Source organism: Gopherus flavomarginatus, chromosome 11, assembly GCF_025201925.1.
Source record: "Gopherus flavomarginatus isolate rGopFla2 chromosome 11, rGopFla2.mat.asm, whole genome shotgun sequence".
Classification (NCBI taxonomy): domain Eukaryota; kingdom Metazoa; phylum Chordata; order Testudines; family Testudinidae; genus Gopherus; species Gopherus flavomarginatus.
The window spans coordinates 13,090,238-13,114,675 of NC_066627.1; the positions used below are offsets into that span (position 1 = coordinate 13,090,238).

Sequence of the window (24,438 nt, forward strand, 5' to 3'; positions counted from 1 at the left end):
CACTTGGAAAATATATGAAGGTATCTGGTCACACATGAAACTATTGCATGCTTTTGCAGTTTAGTATTTATTAATCTTCGATATTCAGAGGATCTGTTCTCACGTTTACCTATTTAGTTACTTTAATGGTTGATACCCTGGATGACCTCTGCGGGTTCAGGGTTTTTATTTGTTTACTTGCTTGATTCCAGGTTTACCAAATAACGAGCATTGAATTTGGTTATTTATATGCTATATCCATCTTGGGCATTCATTTACAGATGTTCTGTTTTGTTATGTATTTATATGAAATGTCAAAACAACAAAGTTAAGTGTTAAAGAAGGTTCACTCATTCACACCATGGCATTCCACTATTCTTATTTTTCCTATTTCTCATTGCAGTGGGAGAACCACTGGCTATTAGGGTTAGAGAGACTGAGATAACATCGGGAATAACGACCAAGCAGCTGTGTCAGTTTACACTTGCTAAGGATCAGCCCAATTTACCTAAATAAATACAACTGAATAGGAGATGCAAATGTAAAAAATGGTGAGTATCTTCTTGCTATAACTCAGGAGGGCTGACAAGGTCTTGGGCCACCTAAATCAGTCCTTTTAGACCAGAACTGATTTATTGCCATATCAATCACCCTGTCTAAAGCCTACGTTTCTGGAGAGCTCTCCTCAGCGCCTCCTTGACCTCCTTGTTTCTCAGGCTGTAGATGAGGGGATTGATCAGGGGTGTCAAGACAGTGTAAAGGACAGAAAACACTTTGTTTGGGGCTCTGAGTGCACCGGTGTTTGGTAACATGTACACAGTAATTAGGGTCATATAGAAAATTGTAACCACAATAAGGTGAGAGGAGCAAGTGGAAAAGGCCTTTTGCCTCCCAGTAGTAGAAGGGATTCTCAGGATGGTGGAGATGATATAAGCATAAGATGTCAGAGTTAAAAGAAATGGGGGGACAGTGTCTATTGATGAAAATATGAGGGTCACCAGGGTAACCAGACTGGTGTTGCTGCAGGAGAGCTTAATGACTGGAGTGAGATCACAAAAAAAATGATCAATTTCATTAGGGCCGCAGAATGCTAATTGCGAAACCAAAGAAATTAATATGGTAATAAGTATGAATGAACTTATCCAAGATCCAGCTGCTAACTGAATACAGAATCTGCCATTCATACAGGTGACATAGTGCAGTGGTTTACAAATTGCTAAGTAGCGATCAAAAGACATCACAGTTAGCAGATAACACTCTGTGGTCAGTAGCAGAGCAAAGCAGTAAAATTGTATGATGCATTGGCTGACAGAAATGGTCCTGTTTCCAGTCAAGAGACTGGCCAGCAGCCTGGGCAGTATGGTGGAGGTGTAGCAGATCTCCAAGCAGGACAAGTTCCCCAGGAAGAAGTACATGGGTGTGTGCAGGTGCTGATCAGCCAAGACTAGTGCCACAATGAGCATGTTCGCAGCCATGGTGACTACATAGATCACTAGAAATAGAAGGAAGAAAAGAATGCGTAGTTCAGGGAGGTTCTCAAATCCCAGCAGGATGAATTCTGTGACAGATGTTTGATTTTCCCCTTCTCCTTTCTCCATGAGACGTACGTCGGTTTCCTCTTTCTGCTCTCTCCATATGACATATCTAGTGATGGAGAAAAAGTAATAATTAGTTAGTGTGGATGCTGTACCATGAATCTGGATGGATTTCTCTCTATTTGATTCCATAATAGTTCACACTACATTGTTTATATTCATTCACAATCAAAACAAAACAAAAACAAAAAACCTGTGTCACACTCAGGCCTTGCACAGAAGTTTGGAACAGAGAATTCCCCCCCTCTGCTTGTCCAGTAAAGCAACAACACAGTTAACTGATCACTTTCTTCCCTTGTCCACAGGTTTTTGGTTTTTTCATGTATGGATTAAGAAGTTTTAAGGCTCAAAAGGGCGGTTAGATCCTGTATAACACACACTGTGGTTTTCCCCAGTTTCCCCCACCTGGAACTCAATAACCTGTGTTCGGCTAATGAAGAACTTCTAGAAAAGCCTCCGGACCAGATCTTTAAGGCTATTTAGCCACTTAGTAGGAATTTAAAAGAATCTAGGCTCCCAAGGAGTTGCAGCTTCAATGGGTGTTTACCATCTCAATGCCTTCAAAAGTCTGACCCTCCGTCCTGAGTGGACAGCATCAAGGGACAGGGAATCCACCACTGACCTTGATACTTTGTCCCACAGGTTAATCACTCTCACTTTTGAAAATGTGTGTTTATTTCTCATTTAATTTGGTCTGACTTTAACGTCCAGCTATTGGGTTTTGTCCTTCCTTTGTCCACCAGTTTCAAGAGCCCTTTAGTACCTGCTCCTTTCTCCCTATTCTGTGTAATCAAGTCAGCTCTCAGTCTTGTTTTTGATAAGCTAAACAGTGGGGCTCTTTGAACTGTTTCTCACTGTTAAGCATTTCCTCCAGCCCGGCATCATTTCTGTGTCTCTTTGAGTTACAATCATCTGTGATCTTACAACATTCTTCTTAAGATGTGGACCCCAGAACTGGATGCAGTATTGCATTGCCTGTCTCACCAGTACGGTAGAATCATAGAATATCAGGGTTGGAAAGGACCTCAGGAGGTCATCTCGTCCAACCTCCTGCTCAATGCAGGACCAACCAATCCCCAGACAGATTTTTGCCCAAGATCCTTAAGTGGACCCCTCAAGGATTAAGATCTAAACCCTGGGTTTAGCAGGCCAGTGCTCAAAGCACTGAGCTATCCTTCCCACTCATATAGAGAGGGGATTACACTTTCCTGCTCATTATTCCTCTGTTTATCCATCCAGGGATCACATCCATGGCATCACAGGGGGAGCTTATTTTGAGTTGCTCCTCTATTTCTGACTCCTACATTTATTTGTTGGGGGATAGGTCATACGGACAGACACTTTAGGACATGAATGTGATTGTATCCAGCTAGTGCCTGAAATGAGGGCAGGATACTGATCAGCAGCACAGAAAACAAGAGATTGTGTAGAGGTTCCTGCCCAAAGCACAAAGGAAACCCCCCAATCAGGCACACATGCAGAATCCTCTCACTCTTATTCCCTTAGTGGCCGATCAAGGAACACTAAATCCTCTTATTATCGGTCATGATTTGTGAACGATTAGTTACTGATCAACTATTTAAGGAGTTACAAAAACATACAACCAATTATTAGCTCTCAGCTGTTGTTTGACTGTCATGTGTCAATTGGGGTGGAGCTGCAGACCAGCTCTGTGCAGCAAAAAAGCGCAGCAGTAACTTAGTACACTAGGCCACTCTCTCCATTCAGTAACATCAGGAGCTATGAAGGGATATAGTGGGGGGAAGAAAGGAAAGTGCACCCTTATATGGCTCTTAGATAACCCCATTACAACAACACACCTCATAATCTTTCTGTGAGGTACAGCAATGCTGTTATCCACATTTTATGGATGGAGAGCTGAAGCAGACAGCAAAAGAGACAGATTTTTAAAGGTATTCTGTGCCTAGTGCAATTTTCAAAAGCAGCCAGTGCCTAGCTCCCAACTCACTAAGCACCTAAATACCTTTAAAAATTGGGCCCCGAGTAACTTGATCGGTACTACATATTGATGCTGTGGCAGAGCAGAAAACGGAAGACAGGTCTCCCAAACATCACCATAGTGCCCAACCATTGGACTATCCTTGCTCTTTAGTGCAATGTTGGAACAGCAAACGGCCAGGCAAAGTTTGTTATGCAGGTGTCACTGCTTCCCAATCTGTAAGGAATGCCGAGACACATACAGTTCATTTATAATGTGCAACCTTTCTGTGTGTGGTGCTCAGCAACTCTCAAGAAATGCTGAGCGGCTTCAACTCCGATCGTAATCCATTGAGAAGATTCTCAACAAGAGACATGTAGAATGTGAACATTAAGAATATGATGGACTCTCAGGAAGAAAGAGAGAGAGACAGATAGAAAGAAGGGAGAAGAAGGATATAGAGATAGAGGGATGTGTAAGGAGAAGGGTGGATAGAGCAAGATTTTGATGACAGAAACAGATACTTTTTTAAAGTTTAGATAGATCTGTTGGGAACTCAAAAGAGAGATGAAGTGATAAATAAGTAGATAGATAGAGGGATGAGTAATTGTCTAGATAGATAGATAGATAAGAAGCTAAACATATAGATCTTCTTTATGTTTCATCCATTTCTCTAGCACTATCATGATGAGATGCTTAAGTCCTCATTTAAGCAAAGCTGCCAGGAGGTGAGGACCCTGTCTACTAAGAGTGTTCTTCTTAGTGAGGTAAAGTCTGAGGAAGAGTTTGAGGGTTTGCCCTAAGACTGATAAAACTCACCTTTAATCCTGAGCATGAAGCAGCGACGTCTTCATCAACAATGACTGGGTTCGGTCTCACAGTCAGACTTGTCCTCTGCTCGGGAGACACTTACATGTTGTGGAGGGATGTCTCTCTCTCCTGTAGCCCAGCATGATTGTTGGCCTCACTCAAGTCCTTGTATGACTCCCGCTCTGGATCCTTGCAATGTTTATCAGGTACAGCAGTCTCTCCCTAGCCCTTCCTGCTTTTGGGATCTCCCTGGGGCCCTACTGCTGGTTATCATTTACAATTACATTCATAGGGGAATTAACATGGTGTTGTTTATTAAAACAGTGAAACATCAAAGCTGATGCCACAAGTATTCAAATGCCAGTGGAAATCTCCCCTTTCCCCAAATGTGCAATGTCTGTTTCAAGACCCCCCCGAGAATGGGAAATAAATTTCCATGTCTTTAGTAATAACATATGGCCATCCATAGATCTCACAGCATTTTATACCACATGACAGTATCTTTATCCCCCTTATACAGACGTGGAAACTGAGGCCCGGGAAAAGGAAGTGATTCCAAAAGGGTTGTGAAACAGGACTTTGGCATATCTGGGTGTACCTTCCAGACATCCTCAGTCAATGTGTATCACCATGGCTGCTGGACCATACAGACTGAGATGCTTTGTCTATTAACGTTCAAAGATTTGTGTATGTGTCACAGGGATTTGTGTTGCTGCCCATCTCTGTAGCATCTGAGCAAATTTAACATGAAATTGACATTAATAGCAAAATCACTTCTATATTTAATGCAGACTCTAGCTCCTTCCTCTTTTTGGCGTGGGGTGGGGTGGGGATGAAGCTCTCTGCTTTGGGGTTTGTTTTTGTTATTGATTTTTTCGATTATATTCATTCTATTTTTGTGCTTGGAGTTTTGGTTGGAGTTTTGAGAGCACAAGTTGGAGTCATTTTATATTGTTAAATACCATAGAATCATAGAATCATAGAAATTAGAGTTAGAAGAGACCTCAGGAGGTCATCTAGTCCAACCTCGTGCTCAAAGCAGGACCAATTCCCAACTAAATCATCCCAGCCAGGGCTTTGTCAAGCTGGGCCTTAAAAACCCCTAAGAATGGAGATTCTACCACGTCCCTAGGTAATGTCCTGGTCAGCCCCTGCAGCAATCACCAAAAGCACAAGGGGTGTTACAATTGACTATGGGGACTCCTTAAGGACTCAAATAGAGACGGGACCCCCATTGCACTGGGTGATCACAGACATGAGGAGATAAACTCCCTGCCCCACAACATTTCCAAATGAAATAGATAAAGGGGAAGTTGGGGAAAGAGAGGCCAATGGCTTGGCTGAAGCCTCACCCAAGATCAGAAAAAATAACAGAAAACAGGTGTTCTGATTTCTAGCCCCATGCCTTACTTGCTGGAGCACAGTGTGTCAAGGTTCCTTCCCCACTCTGAACTCTAGGATGCAAATGTGGGAACCTGCATGAGAACCTTTAAGCTTAACTTCCAGCTTAGATCTGCTTTTGCTGTCACCACCCAAATTATTTATGAGTCATTTGGGAAACTCTGTCTATCTGCCCCCTTAGAATATCTCCCTCCCAAGTACTATAACCCTTCCTTGAGTAGCCTTGAGAGATTTCTCCACCAAGTTCCTGGTGAACACTAATCCAAACCCTTGGATCTTAGAACAAGGAGAAATTAACCATTCACCCTCCTCCCTCCGCCAATTCCTGGTGAGTCCAGATCTTAAAACAAGGAAAAATCAATCAGATTCTTAAAAAGAAGGCTTTTAATTAAAGAAAAAAAGTAAAGAGCATCTCTGTAAAATCAGGATGGAAAATAACCTTACAGAGTAATCAGATTCAAAGAGCCCAGAGGAACCTCCTCTAGCCTTAGGTTCAAAGTTACAGCAAACAGAGGTAAACTCTTTAGGAAAATGAACATTTACAAGTTGAGGAAACAAAGATAAAACTAACATGCCTTGCTGTTACTTACAAGTTTGAATTATGAGAGACTTATCCAGAAAGATTTGGAGAGCATGGATTGATGTCTGGTCCCTCTTAGTCCCAAGAGCGAACAACTCTCAAAACAAACTGCACACAAACAAAAGCCTTCCCCCCACCAAGATTTGAAAGTATCTTGTCCCTTTATTGGTCCTTTGGATCAGGTGTCCTTAACCCTGAGCTTCTTAACCCTTTACAGTTAAAAGGATTTTGTTGTCTTTAGCCAGGAGGGATTTTACAGTATTGTACACAGGAGAGCTGTTACATTCCCTTTATAGTTATGACACAGTGTAAGATATGATGGGTCACATAAACTCTCCATAGCTTAAGCATTAGAGCACTGGGCTTGTAAGCCAAGAGTATCTCGACAATTTGCAAAGACTAATGGAGAATCCAAGGAACACAGACAACAGGCTGTCACAGATGCGACAGGCTTCTGACAAGGTCAAAAGATTTAGGAATTTTATTTAAAATGCATTGGGGGAAGAGAGAGAAGGGGGAAAAGAATCTATTATATAATAACTGAATAAATAACTTTTGTTACTGTGCTGGTTGGTCACTTGTTAGCTGGTTTGATTTTCTGCAGGAAAAGTAGATTTTGAAGAGATTACACATCAGTAGTTTGTACCAGAGCCCACTTAAATCCAGTATTTTTCAGACTGACAGTTTTCAGTTTTTTTGGAAAAAATCCTGATTTTTTAAAAAATTTTCTATTAGCAATATATTTTATATATATACTCAAGGGGATTAAAAATGATGGAGATATATATCATGCATGAGTTTAATGTGAGACTTTCAGAACATTTTCATAAGACTAGAAGAATTAATGGGGAAATCTAAAAAATCCAGAATAGAACATTCTTATGATTATATCTCAAACTACCTTACAAGTATTCAGAAAATGTCTGAAGAATTATTAAAAAACACTCAAGAGGAAAACAGAAAAAAAGAAAGCACATTTTATTGCCACTGAATACTGAACAGTTCTCGGTCATGCCAGCGGGTAATTTTTTAGATCATTTGTTTTGTTCTGGGAAAGGTTGTGATATACACAGGATGAGTAGCCTGATGCAGATCCCTTTAAAGTCAATGGGAACCTTTCCCTTGATCTCAGTGAAAGTCAGACTTGTTCCTCAATTCTTCTTTGAAAACTCTGAAACTCAACTGAGGGTTAATGTAAACAAATCCATAAAGATAGAGGCAGGGATTTTCAAAGCAGCATAGGAAAAGTAGAAACCAAATCTCAAAGCAACTAAATAACTGTTTCCTGGTATGCAGGAGGTGCTGGGTAGAGGGGAAGGAATTGGTAAGGGGCCCGCAGCCCCCCTGGGATAACCTCACAGACCCCAAGGGTCCGTGGATCCCAGCTTGAGAAAGACTGACTCAGATAGTTCCCTTCTGACTAGTGATTTATTCCCATTTCAATTAATTTCTCTGAATTCATAGGAATAACCTACATTTTGGCAGATCTCTCCTCAGGGCTTCGTTGACCTATTTGTTTCTCAGGCTGTAGATGAGGGGATTGATCAGGGGTGTCAAGACAGTGTAAAAGAATGAAAACATTTTATTTGGAGCTCTCAGGGCCCCAGTGTTTGGTGACATGTAGACAGTTATTAGGGTCCCATAGAAAACTGTCACCATGATAAGATGAGAGGAGCACGTGGTAAAGGCCTTTTGCTTCCCAGTGGTAGAAGGAATTCTCAGAATGGTGGAGATGATATAAATATAAGATTCCAGAATCAAAAGAAATGGAAGAATGATGTCTATGGAAGAGAAGATGAGGGTCGCCAGGATGACCAGAGAAGTGTCACTGCAGGAGAGATTAGTGACTGGGGTGAGATCACAGAAGCAATGATCAATTTCATTGGGGCCACAGAAGTCTAAATGTGACATAAAATATATTAATATGGATAGAACGATGAGTGAAATTAACCAAGATCCAGCTGCTAGCTGCATACAGAACCTGCCATTCACAAGTGTTGCATAGCTCATGGGCTTACATATCGCTAAGTACCAATCATAAGACATCACAGCTAATATATAACATTCAGCAGTTGCTAGGAAACCAAACCAATAAAACTGAACCATGCAGCCCATAACAGAGATGGTTCTGTCCCCCGTCAGGAGACTGGCCAGCAGCCTGGGCAGCATGGTGGAGGTGTAGCAGATTTCCAAGCAGGATAAGTTCCCCAGGAAGAAGTACATGGGAGTGTGAAGGTGTTGATCAGCCACAACTAGTGCTACAATGAGCATGTTCGCAGCCATGGTGACTATGTAGATACCTAGAAACAGGAAGAAGAACAGAATTTGCAGTTCAGGGAGATTCCCGAATCCCAGCAGGATGAATTCTGTGATAGACGTATGATTTTCCCCTTCTGCTTTCTCCATTCTCCATGTGCTGCAACTAGTGATTAAGAAAAAGTACTGATTTGTGAAGGAGTTTGCTGTACAATGCTACGGTTTCCCTTTATCTAATTCATTATAAATTGAGTGTGCCAATGAAGAGGGTTTATATTCCCTCTCAACTGAGGAACGACTTCTCACCCAGGTAGGGACAGATTTTCCCCACCATCCCAGCCAAAGAGCAGCAACACAGTGAATTTCTCACTTTTCTATGCATGTTCTCAACTTCTTTCATTCATCAGTTCATGGAGTTACAGGCTAAAAGGGACCATTAGCTCATCTCATCTGACATCCACTATAACCCACAACAAAGAATGTTCCCAGCTAGTCCTTCATTGAGCTCAATTAATTGTGTTTGGCTAAAATATATTTTCAAAAAAGCAGCCAGAGCCAGATATTTAAAGGTATTTAGGGATCTAGTGGGATTTTCAAAGGCATCCAGGCAACTAAATGTCATTGATCTGAATGGGTTTTAGGCAGGCTGCTACTTTTGAAAATCCAAGTAGGCACCAAAATACCTTTAAAATTCTGGCCCAGGGTGACTTGCTCAATGGTATTCAGAAAGGTGGTGATATTGCAGAGAATAGAACCCAAGTCTAGTCTAGAAACCAAATGACTAGCTAGTGCAGGGTTTCTCACACAGGGGTAACTGCTTGTGTAGGGAAAGCCCCTGGTGGGCCGGGCCAGTGTGTTTACCTTCCCCGTCCTCTGGTCTGGCCGAACGCAGGTCCCACTGGCTATGGATCACTGCTCCAGGCCATGGGAGCTGCTGGAAGTGGTGCAGGCCGAGGAATGTACTGGCTGCTGCTTCCAGCAGCCCCTATTGGCCTGCAGCAGTGAACTGTGGACAGTGGGAGCTGCAACTGGCTGAATCTCCAGATGGGGCAGGTAAGCACACCGGCCTGGCCCACCAGGGGCTTTCCCTACACAAGCAGCGACCCCTGTTTGAGAAACCTTTATCTAGTGTCTTAACCACTGGGCTACCCTTACTCTTGAGAGCTGAGGTGGAGCATTAAATAACCAGAGAAGGTTTGTCCCACTGGTGCCGTTACATAATCTGTAAGGATTTCCAGTCTGCATGTATTTCAAATGTAGAGCCCTTTCCTGTGTGGTGCTCAGACCCTCCCAGGAAATGCTGAGGGCTCTCTGCTCCCTCCGAAATCCATGCAGAAGACACACAACAGAAGATAAATAGCATCTCACAGATCTGGGGTGGGCAGGCACATAGGAATCTGCACTACAGGAAGGGCTGAGTAGGCAGCTGAGAAACAGCTGAGAAACTGAGGAGAAAGGTGGAGAAAGGTTTCTGAGAAAGTGAAGTGATGTCCAGGATAGGGAGACAGACAGATAGAAGGATGTGTAAGGTGATTGATGGATAGACAGAGGAGTTTTTATGGGAACTCTCAGAAGGAGATAGGTAGACAGGTAGACAGATATGCAAGGAATTCAACAGAGATTTATAGATGTCTAAGTAAAAAGATGGAGGGATGTGAAAGGGATTTGGTAGCAGGAGAGATAAAAAGACAGAGAGAGACTGTAGAAGAGACTTGATATAGGGATAGATATAAGAGCTGAGAAAGGTGCATAAATGGCTTATTAGTGAGAGAGGTGAGGGGTGGTAGGCAGATCTCCTTTGTCTTTCATCAGTTTCTCTAGTGAGAAATCATTATCACATTCTGAAGTCCCTACTCAGGCAAAGCTCCAGTGAGTGAAGAAACTGACCAAGAGGAATGATTGAAGATTTGCCTTGTGACTTGTCTCACTCGCCTTTAATCCTCAGCATGAAGCAGCGACATCTCCATCGACGGTGACAGGTCTGCTCTCACAGTCAGTCTTGTCCTCTTGGTTCTAGGAGAGATAGTTGCACATTGCTGTTGGGATAGGTTTCTCTCCTGCTGCTCAGCATGCCAGTCTGCATGACACAAATCCTTAATGTCTCCTGCTCTGGATTCTCACATCTTTTATTGGTGAAAGCAGCCTCCCCCCAGGCCACCTCTGCTGCTGGGAGCTCCTTTGGGCATCCTGCTGGGGATCACTTAGAATTACCTTCATAGGGAAGATATTAACATTGTCCTCTTTTGTTAGAACAGTGTAACACCAAAGCTGATGCCTCTGGCACTCTCATCTCAAAGGAAGTTTTTCTTTTCCTCCATGTGCTCTGTGTGTGTCAAGAACTCAAGAGAATGGAGAATACGTTTCCATGCCTTTAATAGTAACATCTAGTTCTTACAGGCCATTTTCCATCCATGGATCTCAAAGCACACTACACTGTATGGCCAGGATATTTATCCCCAATTGACTGATGAGGAAACTGAGGCACAGAGAATGGACATGATTTCCAAAGAGTTATGAAACAGCCATTGGCATAGCTGGAAATAGCCCCCAGGCGTCCTCCACCAATATGTCATCCCCAGCTTCTGGGCCACACAGATTGAGAGCTTTTGTCTTTTACTGTTCAAAAATTTCAGTGTGTATCTGAGAGATTTGTATCACTACCCATCACTGTCATATCTGGGTAATTTCAACATCAAATAAATAAGCCTAGTAAAGTCCATTGTAGATTTAATGGAATCTCTGTCTCATGTTATTTTTTGATGTGAAAACAAAACCCTCTGGTTTGGGTTGAAATTTTTCATTTTTTAGATTGTATTTGTTCCTTTTCCCCTGAATTGGGATTTGGTTGTGGGTTTGGAGATAGAAGTGGGAGTGATTTTATATTGCCCCAGTAGAAATCACCAAAAGCACAAGAGATGTGATTATTTGATGCTGGTGACTTCTTAAGGACTCAAATAGAGATGTGGGGCTTCATTGTTCTGAGTGTTATACACATACAGAGAAAGTGTCTGACCATGTACAAAAAACTCACATTTGACATAGAGAAAGGGGAGTGGGAAGGGACAGTTACAATGGTTTGTCCAAGACCTCACTTCAGGTCAGAGCAGCAGACAGAATCCAGATCTCTTGATTCACTGTCCAGTGCCTTACCCAATGGAGCACTGTGTAAGATTAAAGACATTTAAAAGTCTTCAAAACTCAGGCACTGGAGACCAGCACTTGTAAACCCCATGTTATGTGCGCTAATCTCACTGAAGTTTCTTGCCTTTTTTTTTAGAAGGCCTTGTGCCCTCACTGGGGTTTGAAATAGCCAAGAACTCTGGTTGGGGGAGTGAAAGAAGTGAAGGTAATTAAACACTGGAAACATTTACCGAGGGTCATGATGGATTCTCTATCACTAGAAATTTGTAAATTAGGATTGGGTGTTTTTCTAATAGACCAGATGTAAGAATTCTTTGAGGGACTATGCCTACACTACAAAATTTGTTCGATGCAAGTTACTTTGGCATAATCCTTTACAGACACTGTTGCTTGTGTGCATTCATGCTTGACTCCTTGCATATACACCAGGATTGTTTGCGTCAATCCACAATCAATCCACTCCTGATGTACCATGAGTAGGTATCCTGATGTTCAACTCGCCATCATCCAGCTCAGTCTCTTTTGGGAAGTTTTGGCAATACATTATGGGTCAGAAATGAGTCAGGCAGAGGTGACTGGGAGAAAGAGTCAACTTCCCACTATGCAATTTCTCCATCCCATAATGCCCTCCATTTCCTATCATTTTCACACCTTTCTTAAAAATAAAACAATCCTGCATGACCCTTCTCTCTCTCTCTGACATCTCTGACTGAAGCATGGAAACTGCACAGCTCTGCACTGTTGTCACGACTGTTGCAAACAGAGGATGCATATGTGATGGGTTGGATCACAGAAACCCCTTTGGGACTTCCCCCTGATGTGCTTAGATTACCTCTGAGCCTGTTTTCCCTGCCAGCTTGCAACTTCAGTATCCTGCCTGGTTTGAGCCAGACACACTAGCCTGCTACAAACGCAGACCTTGGTCTGAACTATTTTCTCCAAAAGCTGCAGACTTAACTGAAAACAGCTTAAGAAGTGCTCCTGTCTCCAGCACTCAGATACCCAACTCCCAATGGGAATCAAACCTCAAATAAATCTATTTTACCCTGTATAAAGCTTATACAGGATAAACTCATAAATTGGTTGCCTTCTATAACACTGATAGAGAGATATGCACAGTGGTTTCTCTCCCCTAACCTGATACTAATACATACTCTGGGTTAATTTTAATAAGTAAAAAGTGATTTTATTAAATACAAAAAGTAGGACTTAAGTGGTTCCAAGTGTAAGCAGAGTGAGAATGAGCTGTATCCTGACATCTGGTGGTGAACTGTGGGAAAGGACTTTGGGGGCTGATCTCGTTTGCATTGGCCCTCCCACTCCGCCTAGAATGTTGGGACTGCTTGCCCAAATGGTCACTTTGGCTGCTGTGGGATCACCAGTCTCTTTGTTATTGAGGCAGAAGTAATAAAGTGTTGTTATCCTGGTTATGTGAATCAAGGACAGTAGAACTGTACTTGGCATTGTAATGTGGAGGGACTCTCCTTCAACTAAGTAGCAATCTCTGGGCAAGGGATATGGGTTTCAAAGGACAGGGAATTGAGAGAGAGAGAGGTTGGTATGTGTGCGTGTGTGCTTGCTTGCTCTGAGGGTCCTAAGCACCATTTTATCCCTCTTTTTCTCCTCTCCCTCCTCCCACTGTATAACAGAGCTAGTTTTGAGTCCATTAGCAGTCTTGTCACATGCTGCAGAGCTGAAATCACAGAGAGATGTGTTAGGGATGCGAAGGCCCTGAAGACTTATTGGTGAGTGGCTAGCAGAGAGGTGTGGCTAGCACAGTGGCTAGTGGAGAATTGCGGCTGGTGGTGAAGACTACAGCAGAACCACAGAGAGGCCTGGAAATCGGCCATTGACCCAAGCAGAGGAGCATATAAGGTGCCCCCATACCTGTCCTCCTTCTACCCAGGCTGAGAGGTAAACTTTGCAGATGAACTTCTGAACTCTGGGGGCTGCGCTGACCAAGGACAGAAAGTGTGGGTAGGGTGGCTGTTAGGTTGCTGGACTTCAGAACCTAAGGAGAAAAGGACACTGACAAACTTACTTGTGGGTGTGTCTTTTGCTCGTAGTTTGTGTTATGAACACTGTTTTTGGTGTTTCCTCACATAACGCTGCATTGTTTCCCTCCTTTAATAAAAGGCTTTTGCTATACTCAGAGTCTGTGCTTGCAGGAAGGGAAGTATCTCCTCTTAGAGGTGCCTAGAGGGTGGTATGTAATTGTCCCAGATCACTGGGTGTACACTCAAGCCAGTTTTGCATTGTGTTATTGAAAAGGAACTCCCAGATACTGAACCCGGTCCTTGATGCTGCCAACTCTGACCGGCAGAAGGGTTACACAAGTAATAGCAAGTGAATTACCAAGCAAAATAAAACAAAACACGCAAGTCTAAACCTAATACAGTAAGAAAGTGTTACAGATGACTAATTTTAACTCCATTAGGAGTCTTGTTACATGCTGCAGATCTTAAATCACTGATACCTGGGTCTAAGCAGTAGACCTGCTTTGGGCTAGTGGTTCTGAGTGCACCAGCACTGAGGCTCCCCTCACCCTCAGAGATGTTCCAATAAACTTCTTTTACAGACTAGCCTCCTTCTAGTCTGGGTCCAGCAATCACTCACACCCCAGTGGTTACTGTCCTTTGTTCCAGTTTCTTTCAGGTATCCCTTGGGGGTGGAGAGGCTACCTCTTGAGATAGCTGAAGACAAAATGAAGGGGTCTCCCAGGGCTTTACATAGTTTCTCTATTGTGGGTGGAAATCCCTCCCTTCCCCTGTGTAGAATCCCCTCTACAAGATGGAGTTTTGGAGTCACCTGGGGAAGTCACATGTCCATGCATGGCTTAGTTCTCTACAGGAATGCTCTCAGGAAAGCTCAGATATAGATTGGCATCTATCAAAGTCTATTGTCAGCTTAAGTCTTTCTTGACTGGGCACATATTAAAAATAGTCTTTTCTCAAGAAGCTGACCAAATGCTTCACTGATGCTACTTAAAATCAAACAAGTACACAGCCAATATTCATAACTTTGAATACAAAAATGATACATGCAAACAAATGGGATGAATATTTTCAGTAGATCATAACCTTTGCATAGTTACATGTTACATGGCATATGTAGCATAAAACATATTCCAGTTATGTCATATATACATTCATAGGCATATTTCTAAAAAGCATTATGGGGTGCAACATCACAGCATGATACTCTGATATTTGGAGAGCCACAAGAAGAAATGAAGCAGCAGGGAAATGTAATGTTTTCATGGAGGACAGATTGCTGTGGGACATAGTGCAAATCAATTCAACATTGTTGGTAGCATTCACAGAGCAGTGGTAGATCACAGAATTATAGAATATCAGGGTTGGAAGGGACCTCAGGAGGTCATCTAGTCCAACTACCTACTCAGAGCAGGACCAATCCTCAATTAAATCATCCCTGCCAAATGGTGGAGCACAGCTTCTGGACCCAAGAAACAAGCACTGACAGGTGGGATCTGTAGCCTTTTATTTTATCTCAAGTGAATTTAGTTAATTATATTAATTTACTACTAAGTAATTTTGTATTATATTACCATGGTTCTGTCTCTGTTGGCTACAGTTTTAAGCTCAGATTGAAAGGTAACTCTGTCATTTGTCTCAGATCTAGTCTCCAAGAACACAAAAAGCAAGGAAAGAAACACAAGCCATTCACAAGAACAATGTCTAGTCTGCCTTATCCATTTTATTAAAGTTACCAGCATGATTATGATTACCTAAGCATATAAAATTCCTAAAAATACTCATGCATATGTGATGCTCACATCCTCCTAGAAAATCTTAGGATCTGAGGGTTTCCTCAATAATTGATCATCAACAGAGAGATGTTTCCTGCTGGAGTTTTCCTGAAGTTAACTCATTTTTACCATTCAGGACACTGTTTTTTGTAATGTGATTCTGACTATAGATAATACACTGCACATGTGCATACAAAGGTCAACCCTCTTTTTCCTTATCTGTATTGTGTCCCCCAAGAATATTGGGGTATCCAGTTTTTCACAAGAGTTTTAAAGTCCCTTTTATTCTCATTAGCATTTATGCACAGCATGTACCCTGTGGTTAGGGCATGTGTTAGAAAAATGTGACTACTGGTTGTCTTACAACAAAAAATGAATCTTGCAGTTAATTTTTCGCAATACCACACATTGGCCCATCTTTTCCCGTAACCTTATGGCCTCAGGATATACTTTGGTCACTTACTTATGTCAAGCATTTCCTAAACCTAAATCCTTGTATGGCTGAGCTAAAATCTTGCAGGCCTCAGCCTGTAGGCCTTGCATTTTAGCCATATTCACTTAGATACCTAATGCATACTTCTCCCTTCTAACTACCGATCAATCTTATCCTTCTATAATCCTACAATTTAAATCTATTCAATGTACAATGATTACATTTGACATGATAATTTAGTTAATCATCACATCACACAATAAATGAATGATCAAATGAAGCAATTGACTACAGATTTCTTCATAACGCAGGTTTGAGGCGACAAGCAGTAGCTGTAGAACTTACAGATGCAGAAGGCCACATTCTGGATCTGTGCAGAGCTTGCCCCAGCCCTCAGCCACCGGAACGAATGCTGCATTGGCAATTGAGAGGGCACTGTGCTCTGGTTTTTTCTGGCCGGTGGGCAATTATTTTGGAGTTGCAAAATACGCAGTGGGGGCCATTGTTACGCAAGTGTGCAGGACCACAAATCATGTCCTGCTACACATGAGTGTAACTCTCAGTAATGTGCAAGACATTGGGAATGGATTTGCAGCAATGAGGTTTCCAAACTGCAGTGGGACAATAGATGATGTACGTATCCCTGTTTTGGAACCAGCCTACCTTGCCACATAATATAACAACAGAAAGGGCTACTAGTCTAGGGTCGTGCAAGCATTGGTGGATCACCAGGGATGCTCCACTGACATCAGTGTTGGCTAGTCAGGGAAGGTGCATGATGCTTGTATCTTTAAGAACACAGGACTGTTCAGAAAGCTGCAAACAGGGACTTTCTTTCCCAACCAGCAGATTACCACTGGTAAGGTAGAAATGACAATAGTGATCCAGGAATTGAGTCTGCCCCTGGCTCCTCTGGCTCATGAAGCTGTCCAGGGGCCACTTGGACAGCACCAAGGAAAAATTCAACTACCAGCTCAGCAGGTGCAGAATGACCATTGATGGGCTTTTGGTAGATTGAAGGGGCGATGCGAAGGTTTACTCACAAGATTGAACCACTGTGAGAAAAGTATCCCAATGGTTATAGCTGCCCTCTGTGCCCTGCATAAGATCTGTGAGGCAAAGCGAGGTGAGAGGGATGCCACAGGGGTGGCAGGCAGATGTGGAGCGGTGGTCTGCTTAGTTTGAACAGCCGGACACATGGGCAATTAGAAGAGCACAGTGCAGAGCTATGAGGCGGAGGAAGGCCTTGAAAGAGCATTATAACAAGGACCCAAAGTGACACATTGTGGTGATTCTTAAGTTCCGACGACTGTTAGGAATTGTGTGGCACTTCGTGCTCCTTTATGATTATAAGACTGTTTGTTAATGCAACTATTCATTTGGCAGTGCTTCCTGTACTTTTATAATGATTACCCTATGTTTGTCCCTGGCCCCAGGAGATCTGTTGCCCTGTACAATAACAAATACCGGGTGTTCTCAGTAAAGCTAAGCGTTCTGGATCATATATGGTGAACTCATAAAGATAAACTATTTTTCTCACAAGCCAAAACCAGTGCACAGAATCTTTGTGCAACTAAAAAAAAAATACAATTAAAAAATCTGAAATAAATTAAAGAAACAGAACTTTACATGGGGAAAGAAAATCCTTGTCCTTTTTGGCTTCATATACAGCAGCTGTGTCTCTCACAGGTCAGCATATGTGAAGCTGTGGGTGTCCTTACTGTCTTCCCCGATATAGCAGTAGGGGTATTAATGCGGCTTCTGATGCCATATGTGCAAATTGAGCTGGGGTGTAGGGAGGTTTGCAATGGAATTCTCCGTTGACTGAAAAGGGAAGTCAGACCATGACTGTTGAACCTGTAGGTCCATAAGAATCTGCAGCATCTCTATTTGCTGCTGGATAAGCCTCATTGTGTCTTGGGGCATCTCCTTCTGCTTTTCCTACTGGGACTCCTGTTTTTTGTAGCCTTTTTAATTTATGTAGCAGTAATGAAAGGAACCGACAGGCCTCTCTCCTGTAAGACCTTGGCTTAGGCAGTTTAGCACAAGTAAAGTAGGCCTACCACCCTTAGCATGTATAAAATAGCCTGACTGTTACCCTAGATTTTGGGGAACTGGGAATAGCTTGCTCAAGAGAGGGAACTGGTACATAACGATACCAGGCAACCACAAGAACACTGAACTGATACTGGGCTTGGATATTTTAGGATAGAATCATTGGCTGATGTTTACCCACAAACTTGCTTTCGCAATAGGTGACATATATGATAATGAACTAAAGGAATATGTTAACTTATAGGATACAGGTACCCCAAAACGACAAGGGTGGGGAAGTTAAATATGGACATGGGAGTTTAGGCATCTGCATGAATAGTCATGATAGTATCCAGGCCCTCTAACAGGCCAGGCAGGGGCTACATTTTCGATCACTAACTTCGTGCTTAGTATCTACCATCCACCTTTGGCACTGGGTGTCCGGCCCATCGGACTCATTTGTCTTGCCAGGGACAGGGCTGACCCTGTGTCTCCTACCACCAGGTCCCCGAGGAAGGGTGTGAGTATATATTGAGCAAGGGATGACACCAAAAACATTCCTCATTCTATATTACTGCTTTTTGCGTATGTGGTTTGGAGCTTCCTTGTCTGTATGAAGGGTGTTAATAAAAATGGCTAAGGCATTGCTTTGCTCTCAGGGCCAATGTCTTTGCTGTGCAACCCAGTTCCCCATACAATAATGAACTTAGCAATTAGCAACCAACACAATTATAAATCGTTAACAGGGCAGGACTAATGCAGGGGATCTGGGGGCTGCAGCCCAGGGCCTAGGCAACAGGCCTGCAGAGGGGTTGGGGCAAAGGGGACAATTGCCCAAGGGTCTAGATGATTTAAAAGAGCTCGGGGCCCCAGCCATTGTCGGCAGTGCAGTGGGACTAACTCGGCTTCCTGCCCGCCCTTGCTCCACACCGCTCCCGGAATCAGCCAGGGCATCCCTGTGGTCCCTGGGTGGGGTGTGTATCTGCGTGCTGCTGGCAGCAGCATGCTGTAGAGGCCCTCTGCCTCCCCCCCCCACACCCTCCCAAACCCCTTCCAGAGGGGTGTGCCGGTCGCTTTTGGAAGCCACCCAAGTTAAGGGCCAATCCCCTGACCCCCTCCTGCATCTCCAACGCCTACCTCCACCTAAATCTCACACACCCTCCCACATCCAAACTTACATAAATATGACTGAAATTTGGCCTTGGAAGCCCAGATCCTGCATCCCCTTGGACAGAGGCTCCACAAAATCTAATAGCCCCAGGCCCACAGGAGAGTTAATCTGGCCCTGATAGTTAAAGAATCAGGCTACATCCTTTCTACTGTCTGTTTTTTCCCTTCTCCAGGCTGTCTGCAATGTTCACCCTCCAGGCCCTCTGCATACAGGCCGATGCAGCCCTGGCTTGCAGGATCTCGCTGGATGTGTCATCCTGAGTCCTCTTCTCTCTCCTCCTTACCTGGGCCCAGGTGTTCTGAGAATCCCTAGTAACACTTCTGCTTCACAGTGACCGTGCACAGCCACACTCACCAGTCCCAGCCATGAGTGAGTATGGCCCACCGGGGGTGAGAAAGTGGGAGGGGGAAAATGTAGTGGGAATTGTTTGGTTGCATGAAACTATGTGTACAGGGCAAGGTCACTGAATACTGGCACCCTTTTCAACAGCTGGTGCTGATTTTAGCCTCTGGTAAAAAGGCTCAGAGAGCACAGCTGCTGCTGGCATGCTGAAGCTACCCAAGGCTGTATGCTACTAGCCTATTAATGTAATGGCACCTGCTGAAGTTATCGCCAACTGGAGTGGGAAAGTGTCCTAGTGCTGAGGAAGAAATGAGGCCACCATCCCTAGAAAGCTACAGGAGAGGGCTGCAGAGTACCTCCATGAACGTTGCCTTGAGATCTCTCAAGAGGGTTCAAGGGACATCCCTGTGTACGTAAACAAACAGATCCACATGGTCTGCCTTGATCTAACTCTATAGGTAAATAGGAAGCAGATAACAACTCTACCTTCCTTGGTTGTACCACTACTTCTTCTAGTCCAAGGAAATTCATACAAAGTCAAAAGCTGTGTCCAGCTAAGTAAGGGAGAGGGGCATCATCAATACATGATTGTTATAGGAAATCCATTCACACACCTGGAAATGTGTCAACTTCACCAGTTCACAGGGGTGTGCTCGACCCCCGCTCCGTCCCAGGTCTTGCCCCCACTCCATTCCTTCCCCCATCCCATCCCTGCCTCTTCCCACTCACATCCCATTCCACCCCTTCCCTTCTCTCTTCCTGCCCCTGCTTGCTCCCTTTCCTCCCTGCCCCAGTACCACCTGACTGTTGCTGAACAATCGGCAGGAGGCACTGGGAGGGAGGATGAGGAGCTGATCGGCAGGGCCCACCAGCGGGTGGGAGGGTAAGGGAGGGGCAGAGATGATCCAGGGGGCTGATGGTGGGTGCTGATCACCCACTATTTTTTTTGTGGGTGCTCCATCCCTGGAAGACACACACAGTCATTTTCCATGCACACTTCCTTGAGATGCCTTCATTTGCACTGCCAGGACCGACTGGTCTGTGGTGGTGTTTCAAACACATTCTAGCTCACAGCGTAGCTGGACTCCCTGTTCATAAGTTGCCCTGTCATCCTCCTTCTCTTCCTCCTTGCTGTTTATGGCAGTGCCCTGTGACTCTGGCTCCTCTGAGATATCCACAGTAGAGTACGAGGTAGTGATGAGTTTTACTCCAAGTATCTGATGTAGCAATTTGTATAAGCAGCAGGTCAGTGGCTTAGTGTTGGATTGGCTCTTGACCTCCCTGGTCTTCTTGTATCCCTGGCACAGCTCCTTCTTTCAATATAAGGAAGAGTTGCAGATATTAGCTGGCTTATGTTGGTGAAGTAGAGATATTGGCTTCTGTCACAAGAATTCCAAACAGTTTGTAAACTTTGTGTTATCTCAGCAATCTGGGATCATTTCCAAAGATTAAAAAACTGCTAACGGAGAATCCAAGAAAGGCAGAACACATGATACCACAAATGGAACAGGTTGGTGGCAATGTCAAAAGGCTTAGATTATTATTTCAAAAAAAAATGCAACACAGAAAAAATGTGAGACAAAACTCAACCCATTATTTTATGACAATACATAATTGATCACTTGTTAACTGGTTTGTTTTTCATAGGAAAAGTGGATTTCTGAAGATATTACACATAGCGGATGAATAATCAGGACAAAAGCCCATTTAAAATCAATAGTTTTCAGATTGGGGGTTTTCAGTCTTTTGAACAAATCCAGAAAAAAGAAGAAACTTTCCATAGGAGACAAAAATTATCTGTCATCTCTACTAAACAGATCCTGCCTTTGTTTCACTGGAGACATTCAAAGCATTTGTCTGAATGAAATAATAAAAGAGGAATATAAAAAATATAGATTAGGAATTTCTCATAGTTATAGCTCAAACAACCTAACAAGTGTTCAGAAAATGTGTGAACAAGTACTTAAAAATGCAAGAGGAAAACAGAAAATAAAATTTATTATCACTTAATACTCAACAGAAAATGGTCAAGCCAACTGGTAAGTTTCTGGTATATTTATGTTGCAATTGGAAAGGTGATGATGAACTGAGGATGAATAGCCTGATTTAAACCCACAGAGGCCAATGGGAAACATTCTGTTTACTTGAGTGGGCGTTGGCTTTGTTTCTTAAATTATCTTTGAGAGCCCTCAAACTTAACTGATTATTAATGTCTACAAATCAGTAAAGATATAGGCTGGGGTTTTCAAGGCATCTTATCCAACTTAGATGCTCAGCTCCCACTGTCTTTCAACAAAGATTGGATGTCGAGCTGCCAACCCCACCTTTGAACATCTCTCCTATTCACAAAAGGGTTATACACTTTCCTCACTCTTCCTGTATCTCCTTGCAAAACAAGAACCCTTGGCAGGCAGAGGTAGAGAGACTTAAATAATACTGGGAATAAAAAAAGAATGCTTTAATCTCCCATCATGCACTTGACTATATTTTTTATTTAGGCAAAGACAACTGGAGCTAAGAACAGGATTTAAAATATATATATATTTACAGGAAGATAATGATCTGGTTCAAATTGTATCGCACTGTAGAAATGAATGGCCATCTAGAAATTGACACTGGCTGAGGATCTGCCATAGTTTACCTAAATAAATAGAACTCTAAAAATAAAAAAAATTGGACCACGTAGATGGTTCCTTTTTGGCTAATGATTTGATTTATTCCCATTTCAATCAATTTCTCTGAAACACTCTATACGTCTGCAGAAATTTCCTCAGTGCCTCCTTGACCTCTTTGTTTCTCATGCTGTAGATGAGGGATTGATCATGGATGTCAAGATTGTGTAGAAAACAGAAAACACTTTGTTCGGGGCTCTGAGTGCACCAGTGTTTGGTAACATGTAGACAATCATTAAGGTCCCATAGAAGATTGTAACCACAATAAGGTGGGAGGAGCAGGTGGAAAAGGCCTTTTGCCTCCCAGACGTGGAAAGGATCCTCAGAATGTTGGAGATGATATAAACATAAGATGTCACTGTCAACAGAAATGGGGGAACAGTGTCTATGGAGGAGAATACAAGAGTCGCTAGGGTCACCAGACTAGCGTCGCTGCAGGAGAGATTGATCACTGGGGTGAGGTCACAAAAAAAATGATCAATTTCATTAGGGCCACAGAAAGCTAATTGTGACATCAAACACATTAATATGGTAAGAACTATGAACGCACTTAGCCATGATCCGCCTGCTAGTTGGATATGGAACCTACCATTTATACGGGTGACATAGTGAAGGGGTTTACATATCGCTAAGTATCGATCATAAGACATCACAGCTAGCAGATAACACTCAGTGGTCACTAGGAAACCAAACAAATAAAACTGCACAATGCAGCCTGTAACCGAAATGGTCCTGTCCCCAGTCAGGAAACTGGCCAGCATCCTGGGAAGGATGGTTGAGTTGCAACAGATCTCCAAGCAGGACAAATTTCTGAGGAAGAAGTACATGGGGGCGTGAAGGTGCCAATCAGTCACAACTAGTACTACGATGAGAGTGTTTGCAGCCGTGATGACTATGTAGATCACTAGAAACAGCAGGAAGAAAAGAATTTGCAGTTCAGGATGATTCCCAAATCCCATCAGGACGAATTCTGTGACAGATGTTTGATTTTTCCCTTCTTCTTTCTCCATGAGGTGTGTGTAGGTTTCCACTTTCGCCATTCTCTGTGTGAGGTAATTGGTGATTGAGAAAAAGCAATAATCATTTAGGGGGTTTGCTGTATGGTTAAAACTCAGTCAATTTCCTTCCATTTTTTTCCATAAAAGTAGAGATAGCAAATTTCATTGGAGTTTATATTCTGTGTCAGCCAAGGGACTGCTTCACACCCAGGTATTGAATAGGGCAGTGGCTCTCAACCAGGGGTACTAATCCCTTGGGGGTATGAACAGATCTTCCATGGGGTAAAACAACTAATCTAGATATTTGCCTAGTTTTACAATAGGCTAAACAAAAAGCTAGTGAAGTCAGTACAAACTACAATTTCAACCACACAAAATAAGAAAGTCAGAAATTTTCCAGAAATAGTGTGCTGTGACACTTCCATATTTTCATGTCTGATTTTGCAAGCAAATAGTTTTTAAGTGAGGTGAAACTTGGGGTACACAAGACAAATCAGACTCCTGAAAGGGGTACAGTAATCTGGAAAGTTGGAGAAACACTGGCATAGGGTATTGGGATACAGATTCCCCTTCAGCTCACCCAAATAGCAGAAAAACTGTTAATTTATCAATTTTCTACTAGGACTGTAGATTATTTGCAGTTAACTCAAAAAATTAGTCACAATTAATTGCCATTTTAATTGCAATGTTAAACAATAGCCTACCAATTAAAATTTATTAAATATTTTGGATGTTTTGCTACATTTTCAGATATATTGATTTCAATTACAACACAGAATACAAAGTGTACACTGTTCACTATGTATATATTATTTTATTACAAATATTTACATTTTTAAAAAATAAAATAGTGTTTTTCAGTTCACCTATTACAAGTACTGTTTATCATGAAATTGCAACTTACAAATGTAGATTTTTTTGTTACATAACTGCACGCAAAAACAAAACAATGCAAAACTTTAGAGCCTATAAGTTATCTCAGTCCTACTTATTGTTCAGCCAATTGCTAAGACAAACAAGTTTGTTTACGTTTATGGGAGACAATATTGCCCATTTCTTATTTACAATGTCACCAGAAAGTGAGAACAGGTGTACACATGGGACTTTTGTAGCTGGCATTGCAAGGTATTTACATGCCAGTTATGCTAAACATTGATACACCCATTCATGCTTCAGCCACCATTCCAGAGGACATGCTTCCAAGCTGATGACACTGGTTAAAAAAAAAAGTTAATTAAATTTGTGACTGAAATCCTTGGGGGAGAATTGTATGTTTCCAGCTCTATTTTACCCGCATTCTGCCATATATTTCATGTTA

At 42.7% G+C, this 24,438-nt stretch overlaps 1 protein-coding gene across 1 annotated transcript; it reads right to left on the reverse strand.

Annotated features, from left to right (window-relative positions):
- Positions 1–635: 635 nt before the first annotated feature.
- LOC127030795 (olfactory receptor 5A1-like) lies at positions 636–23,162 on the reverse strand. Its single transcript, XM_050917531.1, has 4 exons — positions 22,712–23,162; positions 8,526–8,604; positions 1,307–1,623; positions 636–1,021 (listed from the first exon to the last, which is right to left on the reverse strand). The coding sequence occupies exons 1-4, from the start codon at positions 23,160–23,162 to the stop codon at positions 636–638; spliced, it is 1,233 nt and encodes a 410-aa protein (XP_050773488.1).
- Between the last annotated feature and the right edge of the window lie 1,276 nt (positions 23,163–24,438).